This window comes from Schistocerca nitens, chromosome 2, assembly GCF_023898315.1.
Source record: "Schistocerca nitens isolate TAMUIC-IGC-003100 chromosome 2, iqSchNite1.1, whole genome shotgun sequence".
NCBI classification, from domain to species: Eukaryota; Metazoa; Arthropoda; class Insecta; order Orthoptera; family Acrididae; genus Schistocerca; species Schistocerca nitens.
In genome coordinates, this window is record NC_064615.1 from 496,622,671 (window position 1) to 496,650,080 (window position 27,410).

At 37.1% G+C, this 27,410-nt stretch overlaps 1 protein-coding gene across 1 annotated transcript; it reads left to right on the plus strand.

The window, feature by feature from the left end:
• The first annotated feature begins 1,562 nt into the window (after positions 1-1,562).
• LOC126236460 (uncharacterized) lies at positions 1,563-27,410 on the plus strand. The gene is made up of 7 exons (XM_049945778.1): positions 1,563-1,817; positions 3,450-3,500; positions 10,434-10,553; positions 16,826-17,042; positions 21,936-22,439; positions 26,257-26,374; positions 27,130-27,410. The coding sequence occupies exons 1-7, from the start codon at positions 1,705-1,707 to the stop codon at positions 27,132-27,134; spliced, it is 1,128 nt and encodes a 375-aa protein (XP_049801735.1). The 5' UTR covers positions 1,563-1,704; the 3' UTR covers positions 27,135-27,410.

Genomic DNA, 27,410 nt, shown 5'->3' on the forward strand with positions numbered 1-27,410 from the left:
GGACTTTTCAATAAATTTAGTAATACATTGCTGTCGTTTTTACAATGTTTAACTGTTTCTGGATCATTACTCCTTCTAGCTATAAGATATATTTCCCTTTTCTGTTTACAAGATATTTTTTAACCCATTAGTAAGTTATGGCGTTTTTATATTGTTAATTACAAAAATGTTTCACAGTTTTCTTAGGGCAATTGTTTTCAAATATACTCACAAAGGGATCATGAAATACGTTAAATTTTAAATTTGCATCAGGTGTCTTCTACATCTCATCCTAGTCTAACTGTTGCAAGTTTTCCTTAAAATTTTCAATCGATGAATCATTAATTGAATGCACTATTTCAGAGGTTCAAATCCTGCACCCTGAAAAGGTTCTAAAATACAACATAATCAATTGAAAGGTGACAGTAATGGAAGAGGAATATAGATTTCTTGATTCAGACATGGGTATTATAATTAAATTAACATAATTATTTAATCAAATGTTACAGATACGAGGGCCACATTTACATTATAGTCCAAAACAAATTACGGTGACTGCTTTCAACTTGCTTTACAAAGCATAATTTTTCTATATATAAACATTGCTATGGAACATTATTTGTTGGAACAGTGAAAAAATATATCCCATTTATTAAATCATGACCCTTTCTCCTTACTTGACAGATTTATTTACACAGAGAAACTGTGTTCTTAATATCTTTTAGGAGTAATTAAATGTTTGGAACATATTCTATTAACTATTCAGAAAGCAATATTTCATTTCGCCATGGGAACCTATACATAGCTGCAGTTATAAAAGTACCATTATTTAGTTTAAACTCACAGGCACATTCTTCTGTATATTGCTCCCCGTCACCTAATTTTTCCTGCAAGAACTGGCCCAGACCTCTTCCATGGCTACTACCTAACAACAGAACTTTTCTCCAACTTTGTACTTCTTTTTGAGACATTTAGTGTTTTTATGGAAGTCTGTTGAGTATTAACTACACTTACATCTGCCTGAGCCTCTTCCTTAGTTAACTGAGGTACGAAGGGAAACCTGTTGTTTGTGCCAATGCCAATGATGAACTCTGAGATACTGTTCTCTTTCGGTGGCTACTGTTCCTTGCTATCCCTCCCCACTTGTCTTCGCCCTTCCTGCCCCTTAACCTCATCAATTCCTCCTTAGCACTATCCAGTTCAGCTTTAAGGGCTCTAATCGCTACGAAAATAGTCACATGTTAAACAATTACGAATATCTATAAATGATAAAGCCTACATTGCCAAAAGTATTATGTGACGGGGTTAAAGTATCAAACACGTCTAATTTATTTCACAATGTTCTGTCTATTGTTTGACATTGTTCCTTCCGTAGCTGTGACGGCTATGAAATACGTGAACGAGCCAAATATTCAGATACCCGCTACTCATATTGTATGAACTATCTTCGAAAATATTCTCAAATTATTTTGTATCTAATTTGTAAATTGAAGTGCACGAATTGCTCAGTTTAGACAGTGGTGATTAGTTATCTCGAACGCATGATCGATGTGCTGAAGTTGTGTCATCCATCACAAGTGAGTTCTTCATGATAGTAGTATAGCAAGACCTTTGCTTGAATTAATTTTGAAGTTTCGAAGCGCGAATGTCAAATTGTGTTGACTGCTGTAAAAAGTTGGGTTATGTTAAGCATTCAGTTAGCAGTAGACTTTCTCCCGCATTTCGATGGAGACTCCAGTTTTAACAAAAAATCAACAGAAGCGCACTTTAGCAGGAAAGAAGAAACCACGTGAGAAGTGCCTCCGTAATGTGTTGATGAAACCCAAGATATTTACGAAGTAATTACTGCCATGTGTTCGTAAAGTATAACTTTTTTGTGTTTTAAATAGAGGGATATCACAGCGTCTTGTAGAACTTCTAAACAATACCTGTACGTTAATGTTACAATATACAGATAAACAGAATGTAGGCACTTGTTTACTCCAACCAATTGACCCACATGTGGACAGGCGAATGTTTACAGTTCTGTAGTCAGGGTTAAGTGATGCGTATTAATGCTAACTATGTCAACGGGGGAGTGTACTTTATGGCCACATTTTGCATATATTGTCATTCAGTCGCGTACTGGTATATTTGGCTACATTTAAAATTCTTAAAAAATATTTGTTGTAATGAATTCTACCAAATTCTGATTGCGTATTTTCACAACGAGGTTCATGTGATATTCAGTATTGTATCCTACGTACACATCAGTATCTCTTTAAAAAATGTTGTTAATCAAAGTCAACAAAAGTTTTTTTCGAACTTTTTTGTGTTCGTCATAAAGTGTGCCGCCGCCCTCTTGGTAGTAAACGTTATTGAATATGCGTTGTATTGTTAGGGTCAAATGTTTAATTTCTAATGTGAGAATTGAAGACCTCTTGGTTTAGTTACACCAGGGGGGGAATTGTAAATTCTCACAAAGTGAACCTAATCAAAATTTTCATCAGTTACCAGTCTATGTTGGTCTATGAATCATTTCTTTTAATTAAGTGGCTAGCAGATTAGCCAGTTTATCACATTAAAGAATTCTTTGAGATGCATGAGGAGGATATTAGCATTTAACATTTTTTTATAGTTTATTGTATTATTAGATGCTGTTTGTTTTGTATAGTTATGTTTTTATGTTTTGTATAATTATGCAGTGATTATTGCACAAGGTTTATACTGTACTATGTTATAGTAACAAAAATTATTGTATATATACATATCCATCCTATATTGTACTGCAATGATGAAGCATATTTCATTGAAAAATTATCACTATGGAGTAAAAATTCGTGCTTCTTGACAAACTGTTAGTCAGTAAGCTTTAGAGTAAATGTTGTCACTCGAGGAGGCCAAGTCTAAGTGAACTTTGTGTTCACTTTTAGATTTTCCTTTCTTATTTCATGTTAATGCCACAAAGATACCTAAGCCATGAATGACATTTCAAATTGTTATGCAATGCGTAACTAGAAGTGTGTAGGTAGTCTTCCACATCAGTCAAGTCTTCCACATCAATCAGTTGAGCCAGAATTTCTAATTGTAATTTTAAGACCTTTACTCTGGGATCAGAATTGTACTTAAGTACTCAGATAAAAAAAAAAATATTTGAATTAAATGTTGGGCAGTTTTGAGAGGGTTCACAGTAGTAGTTAAAATGTAACAAAAAATACACAGCAGGCCTATTCCGAAATACAAAGCTATGTCAAAAGAATGTGAAGGTTTATCAATTTAAAACTACATATCTTTTCGGATCAAATTGCCTGTTTCAGAATTATTGCTCAAGATCTTTCCTATGTAGACCTACCCTTTAATGAAAAGTGTTTCTTGCTAATTTGTTTATTTTATAATGACTCATGGTTAAATCTATCTTGTTTTATAAAACAGTTCTGAGTTTTACGGTGTATGTAATGTAGGTACAAGTAAGTGGTATTTTCATTTTTCAGTTTGGTGGCCGATGAAGCTGTTGCTGAAAACATTTTCAAAACCCTGGAAAGGTATGTGCATATGGTATTTACCACATTTCTATACTTTTTGCCATAGTGAATGTTTCTTACGTCCAACTGTATTGAGACACCATTTACCTACACTGGAAATGAAGTGTTGTGTGAAAGTTCTGCTCGTGTGCAGTGAAAATCAGTTAATGGTTTCAAAATTAATTTCTTTGGATAAAGGGGCTGAGTGAGTTACTCAAATGAAACTTTGAGTTGAAAGAAGCAGCAGCTAAAAAGTAAAGGGAAAAGTGAAGAATCTCGTGGTCATTGTTTTGCCAAAATCCAGTCATTTTGTATTTTCCGAGCAGGCAACACATGGGCTTCAGTGTCTCAGAGGTTCGAATAGCAACAGTACATCCATTGTAAACCATTATGACAAGATTAATATAGCTATGAGGACATGGTGTTTGGCTGACAGAAACTCCAAACAAGTATACGTGTGTTATTTCAGTGACCAGTTAAGACTGGGTGGATTGCATGTAGATTACGTTACTCCACAATAACAATCAAAACAGTAAGTGGACATTATAACAAAATTAAAAGTACAGCATTGAGTTGCAAACCAGGTAATTACTGTTCTATCGCTAGAAAAGAATTTATCCAGAAACTATGAAGGGTGTAATTTTAGGTCACTCAGAAAGTTTGCTTTAAACAGCTCCACTAATTGTAACTGAGGCATTCCATTTTCAAAATTGTCATTTGGAAAATGATAAACTGAAACATGCATGCTATTTACTTGGCACTGAATTGTCTGTTAAACACATGCCTACCCGCACACAGTAGTTTCTTGAAACCACTTTTTCACCATTTCCAGATTTCAGTTCAGGTAGCTAATCTCCATGTACACAGAACAAATCTGGCCTCACCATTTCTGTAAAGTATGGTGGTACTGAGGCACTATACATAGTGCAAATCTGGAGCATTTTTACAGTACTTTCAGTTCTTTTTCTGCATGAATGTTCATGACCTGCCCCTTGTAGGGAAGCACAACAAAGCACCCTCGCCAAGAGAACGAACCTACACCAGGTCCATCTTCAAGCTCCAACAACCAACCAAATTTAATAGACAATGTATTAAGAGATCAAGGCTTGTCCGTTTGATGTATTAAACACTGTTGTATAGTCTGACTACCCAACTCTATTAGTGAAGTGTGTTTTGAAATAACATCTGTACTATCCATTTCGTCTGCAATAGTGGATGATGTGGATATGCTCTGAATTGGTGTCTGATTTTTCGGCAAGGATGAAGAGAAATCTGTTCCTGTGATCTTGTTTGCAAAAGAATCTTATGCAGTTTGTAATGTCTTTATAACACTTCAATTATTGGTTTTGGATGAACACAGCGTGTCCAATCCAATTCTCTAATTGGATGCACAAGTAATTAATGATGATGTCTGAAGTGACATTTCCCATTCCCCATTCAGTTTGCTGTAAAGTTTGTAGAAGGTCAACTGTATATTTTTCAAAGTGAGAACGTAACCATAAAATGAATTGAAACATTCTTGTGGACCCTCAAATTTATAATTTTAACAGGTAGACTTACAGCTTCTGTTTCATCTACAGTTGATCCATCAGTTTCATCATTGTCACTTATAGCAGATATGCAGTAGAACACTGAATGTTCTTGGGAGTAAAAATTATGTAACAATGTACTCGAGCCATATATTATTGTCAAATTAAGGTAAAATCAACAACAGGTCAAAGTTGTTAAATCATTTGCTTTATTTCTAGCTTTTCAAATGTAATACTGTGACATGGCATACTCATTTTGCACTTCATAGTTTGCTAAGATGGAACTAGGCTCATTTCGCCATTTGGGAATTTTTGTATCAGTATCTACTATGACCCCCCCATGAACCATGGACCTTGCCGTTGGTGGGGAGGCTTGCGTGCCTCAGCGATACAGATGGCCGTACCGTAGGTGCAACCACAACGGAGGGGTATCTGTTGAGAGGCCAGACAAACATGTGGTTCCTGAAGAGGGGCAGCAGCCTTTTCAGTAGTTGCAGGGGCAACAGTCTGGATGATTGACTGATCTGGCCTTGTAACATTAACCAAAACGGCCTTGCTGTGCTGGTACTGCGAACGGCTGAAAGCAAGGGGAAACTACAGCCGTAATTTTTCCCGAGGACATGCAGCTCTACTGTATGATTAAATGATGATGGCGTCCTCTTGGGTAAAATATTCCGGAGGTAAAATAGTCCCCCATTCGGATCTCCGGGCGGGGACTACTCAAGAGGACGTCGTTATCAGGAGAAAGAAAACTGGCGTTCTACGGATCGGAGCGTGGAATGTCAGATCACTTAATCGGGCAGGTAGGTTAGAAAATTTGAAAAGGGAAATGGATAGGTTAAAGTTAGATATAGTGGGAATTAGTGAAGTTCGGTGGCAGGAGGAACAAGACTTTTGGTCTGGTGATTACAGGGTTATAAATACAAAATCAAATAGGGGTAATGCAGGAGTAGGTTTAATAATGAATAAAAAAATAGGAGTGCGGGTTAGCTACTACAAACAGCATAGTGAACGCATTATTGTGGCCAAGATAGACACAAAGCCCATGCCTACTACAGTAGTACAAGTTTATATGCCAACTAGCTCTGCAGATGATGAAGAAATAGATGAAATGTATGACGAGATAAAAGAAATTATTCAGGTAGTGAAGGGAGACGAAAATTTAATAGTCATGGGTGACTGGAATTCATCAGTAGGAAAAGGGAGAGAAGGAAACATAGTAGGTGAATATGGATTGGGGGGAAGGAATGAAAGAGGAAGCCGCCTTGTAGAATTTTGCACAGAGCATAGCTTAATCATAGCTAACACTTGGTTCAAGAATCATGAAAGGAGGCTGTATACATGGAAGAAGCCTGGAGATACTGACAGGTTTCAGATAGATTATATAATGGTAAGACAGAGATTTAGGAACCAGGTTTTAAATTGTAAGACATTTCCTGGGGCAGATGTGGATTCTGACCACAATCTATTGGTTATGAACTGCAGATTGAAACTGAAGAAATTGCAAAAAGGTGGGAATTTAAGGAGATGGGACCTGGATAAACTGAAAGAACCAGAGGTTGTAGAGAGTTTCAGGGAGAGCATAAGGGAACAATTGACAGGAATGGGGGAAAGAAATACAGTAGAAGAAGAATGGGTAGCTCTGAGGGGTGAAGTGGTGAAGGCAGCAGATGATCAAGTAGGTAAAAAGACGAGGGCTAATAGAAATCCTTAGGTAACAGAAGAAATATTGAATTTAATTGATGAAAGGAGAAAATATAAAAATGCAGTAAATGAAGCAGGCAAAAAGGAATACAAACGTCTCAAAAATGAAATCGACAGGAAGTGCAAAATGGCTAAGCAGGGATGGCTAGAGGACAAATGTAAGGATGTAGAGGCTTGTCTCACTAGGGGTAAGATAGATACTGCCTACAGGAAAATTAAAGAGACCTTTGGAGAGAAGAGAACCACTTGTATGAATATGAAGAGCTCAGATGGCAACCCAGTTCTAAGCAACGAAGGGAAGGCAGAAAGGTGGAAGGAGTATATAGAGGGTTTATACAAGGGCGATGTACTTGAGGACAATATTATGGAAATGGAAGAGGATGTAGATGAAGACGAAATGGGAGATAAGATACTGCGTGAAGAGTTTGACAGAGCACTGAAAGACCTGAGTCGAAACAAGGCCCCGGGAGTAGACAACATTCCATTAGAACTACTGATAGCCACGGGAGAGCCAGTCATGACAAAACTCTACCATCTGGTGAGCACGATGTATGAGACAGGCGAAATACCCTCAGACTTCAAGAAGAATATAATAATTCCAATCCCAAAGAAAGCAGGTGTTGACAGATGTGAAAATTACCGAACTATCAGTTTAATAAGTCACAGCTGCAAAATACTAACGCGAATTCTTTACAGACGAATGGAAAAACTGGTAGAAGCCGACCTCGGGGAAGATCAGTTTGGATTCCGTAGAAATGTTGGAACACGTGAGGCAATACTGACCTTACGACTTATCTTGGAAGAAAGATTAAGAAAAGGCAAACCTACGTTTCTAGCATTTGTAGACTTAGAGAAAGCTTTTGACAATGTTGACTGGAATACTCTCTTTCAGATTCTGAAGGTGGCAGGGGTAAAATACAGGGAGCGAAAGGCTATTTACAATTTGTACAGAAACCAGATGGCAGTTATAAGAGTCGAGGGGCATGAAAGGGAAGCAGTGGTTGGGAAAGGAGTGAGACAGGGTTGTAGCCTCTCCCCGATGTTATTCAATCTGTATATTGAGCAAGCAGTAAAGGAAACAAAAGAAAAATTCGGAGTAGGTATTAAAATTGATGGAGAAGAAGTAAAAACTTTGAGGTTCGCCGATGACATTGTAATTCTGTCAGAGACAGCAAAGGACTTGGAAGAGCAGTTGAACGGAATGGACAGTGTCTTGAAAGGAGGATATAAGATGAACATCAACAAAAGCAAAACAAGGATAATGGAATGTGGTCGAATTAAGTCGGGTGATGCTGAGGGAATTAGATTAGGAAATGAGACACTTAAAGTAGTAAAGGAGTTTTGCTATCTAGGGAGTAAAATAACCGATGATGGTCGAAGTAGAGAGGATATAAAATGTAGACTGGCAATGGCAAGGAAAGCGTTTCTCAAGAAGAGAAATTTGTTAACATCGAGTATAGATTTAGGTGTCAGGAAGTCGTTTCTGAAAGTATTTGTATGGAGTGTAGCCATGTATGGAAGTGAGACATGGACGATAACTAGTTTGGACAAGAAGAGAATAGAAGCTTTCGAAATGTGGTGCTACAGAAGAATGCTGAAGATAAGATGGGTAGATCACGTAACTAATGAGGAGGTATTGAATAGGATTGGGGAGAAGAGAAGTTTGTGGCACAACTTGACTAGAAGAAGGGATCGGTTGGTAGGACATGTTTTGAGGCATCAAGGGATCACAAATTTAGCATTGGAGGGCAGCGTGGAGGGTAAAAATCGTAGAGGGAGACCAAGAGATGAATACACTAAGCAGATTCAGAAGGATGTAGGTTGCAGTAGGTACTGGGAGATAGATGAAGAAGCTTGCACAGGATAGAGTAGCATGGAGAGCTGCATCAAACCAGTCTCAGGACTGAAGACCACAACAACAACAACATCTACTATGACTGAAATTGTTTTTTCTTTTTTTTCCCAAATGTTTGCATGGTTGATTTCTGAGGATACTATTCACCAACTTTTTCATTTTGTAGCTCATTGTTGTACAATGGTTTAATTCCTTTAGGTATATCTGTAGTTTTAACAATTTCATTTGTTTTTAGCTACAGTTAACTGTCTTCTGCTCACCCGCATGTTGTTTACTTTGTGGTAGTCTATTTATGCTTTCTGGAGAATTTTCTTCAGTATGCTTGTTGATGTCTGTATTTGGTATATTTTCTGTCATGGATTTTGTTTCACTGTTACACATGTGATTTGCACTAGTGGTGGAAGTCACTGTGGCCACATTTCTGTTGTCGTCGTCATAATTGTGATCACTGTTTTCCATAGGAAAATTACTTGTCAATGATGGAAGTACCCTTTCCAGAGTCCCTACTTTTTGCTTGATCAAGGGTTTTGAAGCACTTCACTGAACATAACATTTTCACTTTCATTGTTCGCAGTAGTTTCAGTTTTTTACTCCTGATTTTTGTTTCTTGTTTGTCTAATCACTTTTGTTGTGCAGTTAACACTGGTTAAATTCTCACCTGCCAAGATTGCTCCCACATCGACAGTGTCAAAAGTGTGTTGTGTAGCACATTGGTTAACAGTGAGCCTTACAGTGATTTCCATGAGGAGTTCTCAGATGAGGTATACATTTTCTCTGTCTTTAATTTTGAAGCTGTTCCACACTGTAGTTTCTCTCAGGTGTCTGCTATAATGTCTAAGTTTGCTACTGATTCAAGTATGTTCAAGTACTTAGGCTCAACGTGATCTTGGATTCAGCATGTTCTTCCCTGCAGTTCTGCTCCACATAGCTTACTAGACCGTGTTATGTTGACCTGTAGCGTATATACCATCTTGTAACTTTCACAACCAGAGACCACTTGCTTAACATGATACTGTAACGTACAAAAGGTGTTCCACAAAATAACTTGGTCACTGTCTTTCACTTTTATTTTACAGCGTATAGAAAGAAATTAACATTCAACAAGAGCTATTTTACCTATGTACTCAAATATTGAAGTAAATGGAGTGAATGCCTCATCTGTAAACCAAAATAATGTTTGTCAAATTGTTACATCTAAGTTGCAGAAAATTATGGAAAAGCAAGGAAAAAATTTTTATTTTCTTAAGCGTTCGGAGATGTTAATAAAAAGAACATCTCCCATACACCCAGTGGTGTCTCAATACTTTGATAGTTAAAAAACAAAAGATACGACAGAGTTGCAGTACTGTGAAAAGGGGGAATTGCTACTCACCATGTAAAATAGACGGTGAGTTGCAGACGGGCAATAGGCCTTCTAAAGTAGGGGGAAAACACACACACACACACACACACACACACACACACACACACACACACACACACACACACACACACACACGCGCGAATGATAACTGGCCATTGAGACCAGGCTCAGTGACCAGAGACAGTGATCTCTGTGTGTGTGTGTGTGTGTGTGTGTGTGTGTGTGTGTGTGTGTGTGTGTGTGTGTGTGTGTCTTCTACTGTAGAAGATGGTCTTTTGGCCAAAAGCTCAGTTGTATAATAGCAATCCTTTTGTTGTTTCCATATTTGACTCAACATCTTTATACGGTGAGTAGCAGTGTACCCTTTTCGTAATACTGTCATTTTTCCATCCTGGACTTTCTGTTGTTTTATATTTGCAATACTAGTTAAAGACATCACTGATTAAAGCCAAAGTCTTGTATATTGAAATAAATTGACACCTTCTGCTGCATTCATTTTTCAGCACAATTAATGAAAGTGAAGAACAAATAACATCTGATGTCAAAACCAGTAAATGTGATAATCCCAAGAGAAAAACAGAAAAAAACAAAAGGCAAAGAGTGCTCAAAGAGAAAGGACTGAGGTAACATACATTACAAAGTGTTTGTGTAACTTTGTCATAAGTCATCTTAACTTACACTTCATTGAAATTGTATGTTGCCTCATAAATATACTTGGAAACCAGATATATTCAGATAATTTCATACATAAATTTTAACCTTGCTATGCATTTGCTTGTGTGTAAAACCCACTAGACTGTTTCTCATTGCTGTCAGTTACAGATGCTAAATACAGAGTCAAAATGTGTGTTCATAAAAATCGATTTTTGTAAAATAAGCAGCAGCATAATTACAGCCAGCGCCATTGGAAATCCAGATCCAAATCTCGTAGATGTATTTGCCAAAATTAAATGTGAATTTCAAGTGATCAACTTGCTATTTACATACGTTCATTCCTAAAGCACTTGTAACAAGTTGTCTCCTTAGGTTTGGTTGATAGAGCATGAAGATGGATAAACTTAAGCATGCACACTGAACTGGAGACATGTGTGTCTTTTACTCAATATCATAATATGTACTGTATAATATACCAAAAAGATTTTTAAGAAACTTAGCGACTATGGAATAGCAGCTGATAAACTTTCTAAATACAAAAAACAGGAAAGAATTGAATAAAATACACTATAGTGATGTTATCTACGAGGGCCGTTCAGAAAGTAACCTCCGGTTGATTTAAAAAAATACACCAAGTTAAATAAAAATATTTTAATATATACATCTTACAACTACATCTTTGCACTATTTTTCTACATAGTCTCCATAGCGATTGAGGCACTTATCGTATCTCTACACAAGCTTTGAAATTCTTTCTGCATAAAAATCACCCGCTTGTGCCTGGAGCCAGCCTGCGACCGCATCTTTGAGCTCTTCGTCGTCATCAAACCGCTGTGACCCGAGCCATTTCTTTAAATGCATGAAGAGGTGATAATCACTTGGCGCCAGGTCTGGGCTGTAAGGTGGATGGTTGATAACGTCCCACTTGAAGGACTCAAGAAGGGCCGTTGTTCTGCGAGCAGAGTGAGGACGGGCGTTATCGTGCACTTTTAAATAAACGTACCCATTCACGGACAACTCCTTCACTCATAACTCTTGGTCCGTACACGGCACAAAGCTCACGATGAATAGCTGCTGCAGAATATCCTTTGGCTGTAAAAAACCTTATGACAGCACGCACTTCACATTTGGCGGGGTTTTCTATTGCAGCACACATTTCAAACTGCCACAAAAACTAAACTAGCGCAGGTACAACGTTCACTCGACCACGGCTTGATGACGACTGACCTGTTGAGTGCGTGAACGTACAGATGGCGTCGCTACTCCCCCCACAACCCGCACTGTGACCAATCGGAGGTTACTTTCTGAACCGCCCTCGTATATGATAATATGAAACTGCTTTAAAGTCTTAATTGGGAAGGTCTCAAAATCAAAAAATGTTTTGGACATAAATTTTTCTTAGAAAATTGTGGTCTCCTGATTTGTGTTATTTCTTATTAGCTGAAAATTACCCAAAATAATGTGATGGCAGCCACTTCAGACACGCATATCAGCATAACATTCTGCCCAGGCCTGGCCACATCAACACTCAGTTCCCAGCTGCTCCACTGACTTTCCATAATAAATCCACTGGTGTGATGCCCTCTTTTGCACCAGTATCTTTGAATCCAATCCAGACCCAAAACCTTCATTGGTGGGGACTGGAGGGCTACCATATCATGTAAACCCCAAGGGGTTTTAGGGGTGGGTTATAATGGCATGCATGGCAAACCACATTACATTTATAATATATATTGACATTCTGTGTTTTGATCAAGATTCATCTCATTTGACTAATTTAGCACTATTTTTAATTGCATGTATACTGTTTCTATGATAGAGCAATCATCATAAATACTGAAACAATAGCTGTACCTGGCCACACTTTGCTGTGGTTTAGTCTGCTTGAATAGGAAAGAAATAAAAGAGAAGCACATGTGTCTGATATGCACAGGAATTGGAAATATGTCATAATCTCCTTCTCTCCCCAGTCTTTGTCCATCCCGCCCTCCTCCCTTCTTTGTCCATCTTTCTCCTTCTTCCCCCTATCTCTGCCTGTCACCTCCTCCCCCTCTCTCTGTTCATCTACTCCTCCCTACCTCTCTCCTCCTCTCTTTGTCTGTCTTCTCCTCCCCCTCTCTATTCATCTCCTCCTGCCCCCTCTTTGTGTCTGTCTCCTTCTCTTCCCACTTCTCAGTCCATCTCCTCTTCCACCTCTTTCTGACCTTGAGCCTTATTTATTGTTATTGCAAATCCACATTCTGTAGTAGTATTCTACTCATAAAGCAATGTGCCATAAATACAACTTCTCTGTTTGCTAACATTTCACTATTTGCAAATATATAAATAAAAGTGTATAGTCTATATGCATCCAAAAATTTATTACAGTAATGTTTGAAATTTTGAAGAAATTTGGAAAGGTACATTTCAGATTTTTGGGAATGATTTACATATTTATATATTACATGTATTAAAGATACACATATACTAAAGAACTAGCTGCCTAAAACCACACTCATTTTAGAATTCAACATTGTGTCAAAATTTCAAACAATTGTTCAAGAACTTTTGGATATTAATGATTGTGAACAATACAAAATTTAAGTTTTTGTGATGTTTCCCCTTTATTACATATATATTAAAATACTTGAGTATTCGAATGCAATGTTGTGTCAAAATTTCAACGCAATCTATGAAGAACTTTTGGAGATTTGAGATTTTGAAGAAATGAACACCGATGTTTGTACTTTTTTAGAAAATGTAAATGTCCCTAATAGCAAATCTCCAAAAGTTTTCGACCGATTACTTTGAAATGATGACACAATGTTCCATTGGTATACTCATTATCTGCCTATTTCTTTACGTATATGTAATACATAAGTTTATATAGATTCAATAATAGGGAAAACTTGTTACAAAAATTACTTATACATCTATATTATATTCAATAATTAGGTACCTAAAAACACACCCATATTAGAATTCAGAGTTGTCAACATTTCAGAACAATCATTAAGAACTTTTGGATATACACAATTTTGAACAAAGGAACAGTCACATTTTTATTTATATAGATTTCAGTGTAGTCCATAGTTGCATAGTAGCAGTAAAAATTATCCTGCGAGGTTCATCATGAAGTGTGATATTCTTTTCTTAAAAAAAAAAGATAGTTTTATTTCTCAAAATGTGCATAATATATCATTTGTGGTGTGGCAACACTGCAGGATTAAGAGAAGGTAATGTTTTCAGCTTCTCCCAAGACTCAAAAGCAGAATGGATAGTTTGTCATATTTGAATCTTCTTCTGATTACCAAACCTTCAGAGTTCGAATCTCAGCAGTTGCAGTGTGTATAACTTTTAATGTTTGCCTCTATAAGTTTAATTACTACATTTGAATTTATTTTCAGCTCAATCCTCAGCACACTATCCATCCTCTCTTCTCTCTGTATTCACCACACAAAAGATACTGCATAATACAGATTTCAGTACTACTATAAACACAGTAGCATAGTTCATCACAATGAAAAGTACAGAAAGCATTTACATCAATTCGGAATGGTGAACTTTGGGAGAGGAGGACACTTTAATTATGTCGTAATGGGGATTAATGAAGTAAAATTTCAGTGTTCAATAAGAACATTTATACTGTGCAGGTGTTGGTATCCATAAGACACATCAGATCAGTATCACCACCACCATTAGTCATTTTACTCATTGCTGAGTGTTGTGAGTTCATTTCTTAATTCACTTCTGAAGTAACTGAATCTTTGACCAGCATATCCATCCAAAGCAATGTTCACCTCTTCTTAGTATAATGTGAAGAGGTAGGCCAGTATTCTTCTTCACTTTTAAAATAAGTCTGAGTCGCAATAAGAGACAGACATGTTTAATAACTAACGTGCTGAAAATAAAATAGTACAAATTGCCAGTGAAGTTGGAAAACAAGGTAGTGAGTGACAATTTGTCAGCCGAGTATTTGAGTAAATGGAGCGCAAAAGGGATAAACAAGTCATTAAAAGTGCTGGAGTGCTTTTGAGAGACTAAATAGTGTCCACTATTAATTACTAGTTCTGATTCGAGGCAGTGAGAAGTGGACTTCCTATGTGCACTGGAGAGGAGCTTGTTGCGAATTACTAGGACAGACTGGAAGACAAAAAAAAATCGACCAGGGCAACTTTACAATGGCCGATGAAAATATTAGTAATCGTTAGCACTTCTACAAGGCACAACAGGAGCTTCCTTAATGCTGTAGCATTTCACGTTGTTGACAATGACACGCTGATGTCGTGTTTGCTAGTAAGTTTTCATTGCAGTCACGAAGATGGCCAGAAATGATGTGTGTGTTTATTCATTATATTCCAGTGCAAAACTGTATTAATTGACTTCCAGAAATTAAGGAACACATCTTCAGCATATTCATCCCATTTTTTTTTTCTTTTACCACCAGACAGTCCTTTCCATAGAATATGAAGTATTTTTAGATAGATTGGAAGTCCAGTAATATAAAGAAAAGAAGTGAATTGTTATCTTATAAAATAGATTAAGGAAAGGCAAACCTACGTTTCTAGCATTTGTAGACTTAGAGAAATCTTTCAACAATGTTGACTGGAATACTCTCTTTCAAATTCTGAAGGTGGCAGGGGTAAAATACAGGGAGCGAAAGGCTATTTACAATTTGTACAGAAACCAGATGGCAGTTATAAGAGTCGAGGGACATGAAAGGGAAGCAGCGGTTGGGAAGGGAGTGAGACAGGGTTGTAGCCTCTCCTCGATGTTATTCAATCTGTATATTGAGCAAACAGTAAAGGAAAGAAAAGAAAAATTCGGAGTAGGTATTAAAATCCATGGAGAAGAAATAAAAACTTTGAGGTTCACCGATGACATTGTAATTCTGTCAGAGACAGCAAAGGACCTGGAAGAGCACATGAACGGAATAAAGTGTCTTGAAAGGAGGACATAAGATGAACATCAACAAAAGCAGAGCGAGGATAATGGAATGTAGTGGAATTAAGTCGGGTGATGTTGAGCAAATTAGATTAGGAAATGAGACACTTAAAGTAGTAAAGGAGTTTTGCTATTTGGGGAGCAAAGTAACTGATGATGGTTGAAGTAGAGAGGATATAAAATGTAGACTGGCAGTGGCTAGGAAAGCGTTTCTGAAGAAGAGAAATTTGTTAACATCAAGTATAGATTTAAGTGTCAGGAAGTCGTTTCTGAAAGTATTTGTATGGGGTGTAGCCTTGTATGGAAGTGAAACGTGGACAATAAATAGTTTAGACAAAAAGAGAATAGAAGCTTTCTAAATGTGGTGCTGCACAAGAATGCTGAAGGTTAGATTGGTAGATCACATAACTAATGAGTAGGTATTGAATAGAATTGGTGAGAAGAGAAATTTGTAGCACAACTAGACTAGAAGAAGGGATCGATTGGTAGGACATATTCTGAGTCATCAAGGGATCAGCAATTTAGTATTGGAGGGCAGTGCAGAGGGTAAAAACCGTAGAAGAGACCAAGAGATGAATACACTAAACAGATTCAGAAGGATGTAGGTTGCAGTAGGTACTGGGAGATGAAGAAGCTTGCACAGGATAGAGTAGCATGGAGAGCTGCATCAAACCAGTTTCTGGACTGAAGATCACAACAACAAGAAGTCAAGAGAGGGTGCTGGCTAGCAGTTGAATGAAAAATCACACTGAGGGTTTCAGGTCACAGTTATGAGAGGAATTAAATAGGGAGAATCAATGTTTTTAGCTAGCTGAGAATTTAACCGCTGGACCAAGAATGGTAGATACCGTGAACTTTCCACAACACCTGTTGTCTATGGAAAATGCAAGTAACCAACATTTTTTAAACTGTAAGCTGAATTTATTAAAATTATCGTTTGTTATCTCCCAGATTAAGTATTGCTGTGTTAATTTCTCCAATTTCTGCTTCTATGCCCTTTCTGTAATTTATGTTTAACGCTTGCAATTTACACAGAGCAGTACTAGTCTTTTTGACTATCCCAAACACTTTATATGTGACAGCACTTTGGTATATGCCTTGGGTTCTGAGTCTTTTAATATGATATCCTGTACAACAAGTAAATTAATTCTATGTTGGGAAAGAGTTTTCATATTAATCAACTTTCACTGACTGTAATAGTTGACAACCAACTGTAACTTCTTAATGGCAAAGGAAGGGGAGGCAAAAGTCTTAAATGAGCAATAAATGCAATAATTTATTATGACAATTGTATGACATCTTTTACTTTTCTTTGCAGGAAATATTTATGTCTGGGTGTGAATGAGGTTGCACGTGCTGTTGAGGGTGGGCACATTCTATCTGTGCTACTTGAGAAGGATGTTGATCCACAGTTTATGGTATCACATATAGGAACTTTGTGTGCAGTTCACAATATTCCATGCATTGTTGTGTCAGGCCTGAGAAATGGGACAATCAGAGCATTTGGATTTCCATGCATATGTCTTGGAGTGAAGGTAGAGCATAAGAAAAATGAAAGCTTCATATTGATTGCTAATTTAACTGCTGTAATTTATTTCTCTTTCATATTATCATCACCAGTTTCATAATTAAATTTTACTACAAAGAAAGAGACATTTGATCTGATTTTGTTGATTACTTGTTTGCAGCTAATTCCTTAGGTTGTATGTAGCCAAGCAATGTTCCATGCAAATTACCACAGAAGAACAGTAGCTGAGCTGTAGAAAACATTTAAGTTTAAGATACTGAGAGGAATTGTTGCATATCTGTTACTTTCCATAAGATAGCTCTGCTTCCAGATTGGTGTTAAATGATCACCTCTGGGCATTCAGGCATTTTTGCTTCATTGAGGTTCAGTAAATCTGTTTAAGAAGCTGGCTGGTTGTCAGTATCACCAGTTCTCTATTAATATAAGCTCTGTATATGTGCTTTAGCAACTGTTGGTGGGTGTTGTGTTATGGTTTTCACTCACTGGTGGTGAGAGTATGGAAGAAACATCTGATAAAGACACCTTTGACTGTGCATGTGTGTTTGGTGGACGGCTGTCGAGGAAAGAACCAATAGTGTTAAACCTCTGGAGCTCCTGTTGTGCCCTGTTGTACTGTGCTAATTCATGTTAGACTTTGTACATGTTGGCTGTTTCTTTAGCTGCTCTTGGGTCCGGAATTGAAGCCTTTAAATTCTGTATCTAAAACTCCAAGTAGAATAGGCATAGTACAGATGAACAGAATGTCTTGGAGTTCAGAATCTGTTGGAAAATAGTAGGAGGAAACTTTCAAAAGAAATCCTTATTCTGCATACATGAGTAGTTAATGGGATAAAGTGTACACTAAAATTTGTAAGAAGAAATTATTTTATGGTAATCCCTGTACTAAACATTAAAATACTCAACAGCCTGCATTGCTTCGTTAAAGGGAAGAAACTGGTAACTGTTGTAGCCTTCTCTGACTCTGAGGATGAAACCACAGAGGTACCAGAGATTCTCATTCTGTGTCAGCTCCAGGAATTACTGGCATTGGTGTGATCATCGTGTCACACAGCTATTACACCAGAAGAAACTAAATATCAGCCAACTAACGTATATGTACTTTTTTAATTGTGCGATATAAACTGCTCCAACTTCTTGTTGTTATGATTGGTGCCAATCTCCACATGTTGCCATAAGTATGTGGCTACAGAGCGATGTTACTTCTTTCTTCCCACGAACCATTCACAAGTGGAACTGAAAAAGGGAGGAGAGGGAAGTGACAGTTGTACAAAAAATACCCATCTCCACACACCACAGGATGGCTTGTGGAATATAGATATAAAAATATCATGGATCTTATTTACTAAATATGGATATCGAGTTTCTCTAACTGTACAAAATGATCTCCTCCTCCTCCCGAGGTCACTGTCATGTGTCAGATCTTCATTTTTGTCTTTGCTACATACTTACCTCTTGGGAAACTGGTTTAAACAAAAGATAACCCCCTGAAAATCTTAACTGTCTTAAGATTCTGCCTGATGTAAAGGTTGGAAATTAAACTGGAAGGCATAAGCGAAGCTGATACTACATGTTTGATTTTTTCAACTTCCATGAACAGTGTTCTCAGTCCAGTTTCCAAGGAGAAATACATAGCCAGCTACAAGAAACAAGTTTACGAGTTTATTCATTAAATGCAGCTATGTGATTTTCCTAAATATCTTAAGGTAATTACCGTGGTAAATACTTTGAATATAGCCCTCACAGACCATTTTCTTTGCCAGCCTTGTACAGATTAGGAAGTGCTCCATTTCTAATGTTGTTGGTCCGAATGTGAAACTTTACTCCAACTTTCCTTCCTTTCTCAGCACATACTGGGGTTGTTGTTCCTAAAACTCAAACCGCAAGTGCAGTGCAAAAACCCTCTTTATAAAATGCACTCTTCAGCTTTGAAATGACACAAGTAATTTAGTCTTTCAAGATTATAGAGAAAGTAAAATAAGCATTGTGTATCTTAGTAGTTTGGTTGTTGTATTCTCCAAATAAGAAGAAACATTTAAACAGGATAAAGGATTTTGAAACAAAAGGTCTTTATGCTTTTGATATTTGTATATTAAATGATCCTGGTCTCTACTGAAGTTGACAGCTTGAGAAATAGCTAGAGGTGGAGTGACTTTGTAACTAATGCCAAACTCTCTTTGTCACTCACTTTGTATGTTTAACTTCACCTGCTGCAGTGGAATTTTATTTTCACATTTTATCTACATCTGAATGAACCACTGGTAGTGAGACTCAAAAGAATTTATTTTTCACTTCTCTCTTCCATTTCTTGTTTTAAAAAAATATCAGTGCTGATAAAACAATGTGGATTTCTAACACTTCTGTCCTATAGGCCCAGATATTCATAGGGTCTTGATGTATAAGATACATGCCGCTCTGACAGATGTGAAGTGATATGCTGAAGGACAACGAGAAGGTCCTCCACTACCAATTATTTCCTTATGCTCTTGTAGGAGATGTTCAGTGGAAATGGTAAATTACTGTACTTAGAATCAATTAATCACCGATATGACACCATTTTAGAGGGAAACAATCCCCGTTTAAGGTGATTCCAATTGATGATAAGCAGGGCAAACCCAGTGAGGCATGTGCTGACAACGCAATTTAGACAGTATAACAATGGAAATTTCTTGATGCAACAATACGTAAAATAAGGGAGAGGCAACCACTCACTAAAGCGGACTGATGTATGGAGCATAGAAACATGTAACTGAAAACAGTACTCACAATAGCTTTCAAGTGCTTGCTGTTTTTCTAGTCCTGATTCACACATACAACCACACACACTCCCATGGCCAGATTTTAGGCAGTAAGTAGACAATGGTTAGAATTTGGAGAACTAAGTCATTGTGGTGATCTGTTTAGATGCCAACACAGTCTGCCCTAGAGTTTATGCTAAGCTTAGAAAATAGTGCACCCCTTGATGGACTTCTGAGTGCAGGTCTATAATTTGGACAATTTGATGGCATTGTAAAATTTTGAGTGCAGTACATAAGCAAGTACTTCCAACAGTTCGGTGAGAGATGGTGCCCACTACCATACTGAGGAGAGTAAGAAAGTATCATAGGTCGATTCCCTCAACTCACATTAATCATGCAGCTCTTGCAAGAATGTGGGGGTTAATGCAGAGGATATCTCAACATTTTGACAGTGCTGAAGATAACTCTGCAGATGGGAGGTGAAATGAACCTTTACTGGAGCAAACATAATTCAGTATTGCTTGATGAGACACCCTATGTTTATTTATAAGATAGTCTTACAGTATATACATGTGTGGTTAAATGCCAAAATATAAAATCAAATGCTTATCCTTCAATCACTACTATAATGTTTCTCTGTGATTTGTTATGTCTTTCAAATGGCAGAAAGAGTCAAGGCTATACCACCTCCGACAGGATTGTGGTAGTAAAGCACTGTTCACCGGTCAGTGATATTGAAAATAACCTTCTGTACCCTTCACACAATTTTTGATATGTGGTATGTGATACTTCCGAAAGAGGCAAGGAATTCCACTTCACTGCATGGCTAGTGTAGCCCTGCACTAGAGGTCTGCATAAATAAAACACAACTACTGAAAGTTAACTGCTGTCTTACAGTGCTCCAGAGACTTTTAGAAAACCTTTAAATGTAGGCTTTAAATGGAGTGAGTGCTTGAGAAGTGCAGTCGTGGTATTATTAAGGTTGTATTGAGCATGTGGACTGTTGAAATGAGTGTCAGACAGTATTAGTTAGCAGGAATAGTGTATAGAATTAATATGTTCATTTGTGCAAGACTTTAAAAATATTCACTTCTGATTTGGGCTTCAGCAACATTTTTGGATTACATGCAAGTATCATTTCTCAGGAACAGTGTTTCAGTTTCATTTTTGCTCCATCTGTCGTGATTCAGATACATCGTAGGGGGGGTAACGGGAAAGGCATCCGGCCACTCTCTATAATTAACCATTCCAAATCCGTTCATAACCACAGTGACCCTGTACAGATACAGGAGAGAGGGACAAAAAAATAATCCAGATGAAAGATGTTTGGTAGGTCTCTCATAAACAGGGTTCTGCAGTGACAATGAGAAGCTGTTATTCGTTTAAATATGGTAGATACATTGTCCAATGAAACAGTTTGACTTGGTGTGTAGAAATAGTCACAAGCCATCTTCTGCATAGATATTGATTTTCTTGTGTCCTCCAGGCACTGAATTTCTTTTGCAAGGTATTCAGGAACTTTTAAAATGGCCTCTGACATGATACAAACCAACTGTTTTTTTAAGTTAAATGATTTCACTTTGATAGTGATGGAACTGTGCAAGTAGGGGGTGAGATTGTGGTTATATCGACTGTCAGATGTTCTACAGTGACTGTATCAACAAACTGGTCTCCTGTTGGGAAATATGTGTATAGCTCCAGGGTGACTTTGTTGAAAAATAAAATATATGTAGGCATGACAAATAAAGATGTAGAATGTTAATAAAGTTTGCTTTATTCAAAAAGCTTTAAGAGTTGTCACACAAAAAATTCAGAAGCATTACTTTCCAGCATGCTATAATGATAAGGAAAAGGATGAGTTGTATAAATAAAAGATTGAGTTCTGCATTGTCAGCACTTTGTGTTGTCTTCTGTCATCCTTCCACCCATATTTCCATTTGTTAGAAAGAGTTCTTGTGTTGCAATTAAGTTCAAATGTTCACATTGAGCCGGTCAACATTTACACTGTTGATAAGTATGGGCATTTTCATTCATTTATTCAACATCAGTAATTAAATTTTATTTGCCTTTTTATATTTTGTAAATCTTATTTTTTTCATGTCATAGTATATTGAGTAATGCCGTTTTTCCTAGTGTATGATGATTTTTGCTCTGTTTTGTTGCAGGTTGTCAATAGCAATGAGGAAAATGCATTTGCAGCTATGCATCAGTGTATCTTAGAGGTCTTCCATGCCCTTTCTTTCAGTAAGTCACCTACTGAATTACAGGCTGACTCACCAGTTTCTGTAGAAACAACACAACTATCGGAAGAATTAGAAAATGTTGAAGCTGTAGCAAAACCTGAAGCTGAAAATAAAAATGTAGATGATGATAAATCATTTACAGCCTTTTATAGGTACAGAACTAGTACTAAGGAAAGAGTGTTTGTACCACAAGGACGTAAGCAAACAACAGATGAATTTATCTCCATTGGATCCACAGAAGAAAATATCACTTCTCTGCAAAGTTTGAAAGGAATTTCAGTAAATTTTTCATCCTTGGATAGAATGAATTTGAAAAGGAAGAATAAATCGGAGAATCAGTCAGGAATCAATGACTTTGGTGTGGAGTACAGATTGCATGAAATAAAACGGATACGACCAAATCCAGATAAAAAGAAGAAACTGAAAGTAAAAAAAATAAAAACAGTAAACTAATATACTAGTTTCAGTTTGTCCTTTCACATCCATGACAACTTAAAATGCCATTGTTATTTCCTACAACATAGTAGCCTGTGATATTTCTGCAGTGTAATTATTAAGGTGACAAGATTGGACACGTGAAGCTGACCAAGTTGTGTACAGTATTTACATGAGAAGCAGAAATCGTAAGACAGAGTTACAGTAGAAAAGTATTGAAACCTTATTTCTATGAAGTGAATTTTCAATTAATTACAGAAAAAAAGGTGCAGACTCTACCGAATACTTTCATCACATCATCTTAAAATTTTGTTTTGTTAAATCATTATCATTGCTGAAGGTATTACCCAATGAAACAAATGCAGAAAATCTAGGTACAAGGGATAAGAAACAATATGATGTATGAGAGTGTAAGGAAATAGCATATCTTTTCATCCTCATTCTCATTTCCTTCATGTCCTGTATATTTTTAAATTATGAGCCTGCATAATGCAGTAAAACCTTTTTCTTATTACTACCATGAATTCAAAACAAGTAGACATAATACCAACATGTGTAATACAGTAAAAATGTCACAAAAGTCAGAAGTATGATGAACTCCTTTTTCCAGATGGACTGGTGTTCAAAGATTGTATAATGAAAATTCTTGTCTCTTTCATTAAGATATAGCCCTGCCTAGATGATTATAAAAGATTTTAAGAAGTTAGACAGCCACTGTTTGTTTAATTAAACCTTCACTGTACAATTTTCATAGGTTACGATAATCACTATGAAATTTTCCAAAAAGTACCTACATCTTGTCAAAATATTTTTATAAAGTTATATGCACCAGTTTATCATTTCCAACCATGTAGTGAAGGTTTTCAGAAGACACTCTCTCAAGAAAATTGCTCTCCTAAACATGTCTGGAGACTTGAATCAATCCACAATTTTTATAGCCAGTGTGCAATTTGAAGGGGGGGATGGGGAGATTCCCCCCCCCCCTGCATCAGACCATCCCCTCCTCTGGTTTTAGTTTATATATCCCAACCTGGGATGTTTATTTCCCACACACTGGAGTAAAACTTGTATAATTTAAATTTGTGGAGCCGAACACTGAAAGTTTTTAATACAGTCTTACTATTAATATGTTTGCTTATTAATTTTGAAAAAGGTGTTATGTAGTAGTTAAGCATTTCAAAACATTTAGAACTAAATCATCATTCTCATGTTGTCATTGTTGCTGTCATCTAAGGTGCTTGAGGGGGAAGTAGTGTGGCAGTCATACCACAGCAGTCGTACCACAGAGTTGGGTGAGCTAGTGGCTGAAATTCCCACTCCGGGCTCTGACACAGGGTGGTGACCGGCCCAATACCTGTACGAACATTTACCATTAGGCCACCTTTTGGCAACGGTATGACGCAGACTAATGCGCCTGGAACGAAAGCACAAAGTAGTGCAAAGTGAGCAGCAATACCTACCAGATGGGATCGGACAGTCTGACTTCGCTAGCCGCGAACCACGTGGGTGGAGCTTAACACAGGCTCCACAGCATCGCGTACTCCAAATTAAATGGTGCCGTTCATTCGTTGCCTCGCGTCCGCCAAACACACGGCGATCTTCACACGTTCCCGCTTCAGTAGCTTCATTAGTGAGTTGAGTGCGTCCAGGCCTGTAAGAACTACGGAATTTCAGGATGTCATTCAAACAAAGCAAAATTTCTGATTTTCTTAAGAGCAGTGCATTACCTAATACGTTTACAAACTCTGACAATCAGGATACTAACAGTGGTGCTAAAAAGAGTTAAAATAGACAGTGAATGTAAAAAAGAAAACGGTAATGATGGTGCTAATACAGGGGAAGAGACTGAATCCCCGGTGACTGAAAACTGTGACATGTCTCAAGGTAGGAATGGGAGTAACAGTACTCCGGAGATTGTAGTAGGAAATTATGTTGCCTTATCACGTTTTCAAAACTGGCAAAAGACTAAACTGTGGCTGTCTGTAAATGACAAAAACTTAGTAATATGCACCGTGTGTTCACAATTTCGTGAACTTAAGGTGGAAAGTAGTGAACATGTGTGTATCGATAACGCGTTTTTAGCTGGTGTTTCTGCTAATAACGCCAAAAAACTAAATGATAAAATCGGGGACATGCAAAGTGCAAATCACACATGAAGTGCGTAGAAATCATGAGTATAAAAGAAAAGAAAAGTTTAGAAAAATGCGTGAGTGAAAGTGAAAAGTTGTGGGGAAAGCAGCATCAAGAAAAAGTAATCGCAACTGCTTCATTGTTCAGCTCTGCATATGTATTAGCTAAACAGAAATTATCATCCAAATCGTATCCTGCAGTAATCGAACTACAAAAGCTTAATGGTTTATCAGTCGGTAAAATGCTTTATTCTGACCATGCATCCCGAAATATCATTATGTTTGTAGGAGAAGAAATGAAAAAGAATCTTGCTCACTTCCTTGTAGAATCGGGTACAAACTTTAGTATCATGATGGACGAAAGTACAACAGTTTACAATAAAACTTGTTTAATAATATATTTACGTTTGTCCTTTGAGGGAGTTGCTTGCAATTATTTTTTTGACATTGTTGAATTAGAAAGTGGGGCAGGAGAATGCATTTTCAGCACACTGTTAGCAGCTCTTGAAAAGTATAGCATTACAAATGTACTAAACACCACCTTGTAGGTATCGCAACAGATGGTGCCTCAACAATGCTTGCACCTTACAAAGGCGTAGCCACTCTACTGCATAGTCATTTACATAAGGATTTAACTGTCGTTCATTGTATGAACCACAAAATGGAATTAGCTGTCCATGATGTTATGAATGATGTAGCAGATGTATACCATATACAGGTTAATTTGGATTCCTTATATTCTGTGTTTTCTCGAAGTCCCAAAAATCAGAGGCTACTACAAAGTGTTTCACAAGAGTTGTCCTCGCAGCTGTTAAAACTAGGCCGTATTTTTCGCATACATTGGGTTGCTTTCTCATTTAATGCTGTTCGAGCTCTTCTTGAAAGTCACAGTTCTCTTGTCCATCTTTTTGAAAAACTGAGACATGATGGTTCCCGATCAACTCAGGAGGGATCTAAATTTGAAGGTTTACTAAAACATCTCACAAAGTGGTTGCTTGTAATGGAATTAGTTATGCTTTATGAGGCCCTAGAAGTTCTGCAAGTATTGTCATTCTTTATGCAGAACAGAAATACTTCAGTCCTTAAAGCAAAACAGGAAATTGACGTGGCTATAAGAACTCTTGGAACACTGAAAACAAATGACTTGCCACAAATTAGGATGATAGTACAAGAGTTGGAGGAAAAGCGCACGTTCAAAGGGGTATTAATTAAAGAACCATCTTGTGATGAATTTAACAGATTTCTGACATTTCGGAAGAAATTTTTTCAGTCTTTGGTAGACACTATAAAAAACCGCTTTGAGGACCTCGATTTCTTTTTGGATGTAGCTGTATTAAATTCAGATATGTGGCCTTCAGATGATTACGAACGTGTGTTTTATGGTGACATGTCAATTTCACGCTTGTGTAATAGGTGGGTTTTAAATTACGTGAAAGCACATGTGCGTCACTAGTTAAAGATTTTCGAATCTATAAAGAAAATCCTCAACACATGCCCAATTCTGTGAAGGAACTTGTGAAAGCAGTCTGTTATACCTATATCTACAGCTGAATGTGAACACGGATTTAGTGCCATGAATTTAACACTGACTGATCAGAGAAATCACTTACAAATTCTGACACTTTAAAATCTACTTTTCATTTCAAATAATGGACCTCCACTGCATTGCTTCGATGCAGAAAAATTTGCAGCAAGGTGGATCAAGTCTCAGCACCATAGCGCCCTTGACAAACCAGCAGGCAAACCCTCGAATCTTCACGAGCAGTCTCATTCATCTCGTCTCTTCAACTAAACTCTGTAAGTTAAAATGACACTTATATACTGTAGTACTAGCTGAACTGGCCACACTTTGCTGTGGCTTTGTCATAATACGATGATTTAACAAATTAACATTCACTTATAATTTCAGAGTGTTAAAATTAAGCACGAAACAACACAAAAATTTTAATTTTAAATTTTATTCATTTCATATTTTAGTATCGTATATTACATGAATCATTTACAAAGTTGTTAATTAACAACATATGAAGATTGATTAATTTTATAAATGAGGCAAATAAACTCTGCGTTGCCCAAATGTCTCTACCTTCCCCTTATGTCCATCTCCTTCTTTTCCCACTCCCCATCTTCTCCTGCCCTTCTCTCTGTCCATCTGCTTCTCTGCTCTATCACCTCCTACCCCCTCCGTCACTCTCCCCTTCACTAAGGTCAATTTCTCTCCCCCTCTAAGTAAATCTCCCCTCCTCCCTTCTCTTTCTGTCCCTGTGACATTCAACATTTACATATTGAAAGCAGTAATTTGCATCCACAGTTGCCATAAGGACAATGCTGAGTTTTTTTTTTTTTTTTTTTTTTTTTATATATATATATAGTTGATGTATTCACTTCCAGTATTCGGAGGACACATAATTTGCACATTTGCCATATGTGGCTCTTATGCAGTGAGCAAAATTCCACTTCACTTCGAAATTTCTTGCTACCTTCTGCCATTCTTCAGTATCCTTTGGAATCTGAAAAGTAAAACATACTAATTACTTTCCCTATTTTTTCAGACTGATGACACAGAGGACACAGTATCAAAAGATGATGGTGATGTAGCTCTTGAAGAACATGTACCTCCCACATATGTCAAGCACTTATTTTCAAATGTTCTTTTTAAAGCAGCCTTGGGAGAGTATGAACAGCAAACTCCGAGCATCGAAACATTGGTTGCAAAACCTAGCTGTGAAATTGTATATGTGGACAATAATAATTGTGACGAATTTGTTCTAACAGAAACAGAAGAGCTTGAATTAATTTAATTTTAGAAATAAATATTTTAACAGTTTTTTAA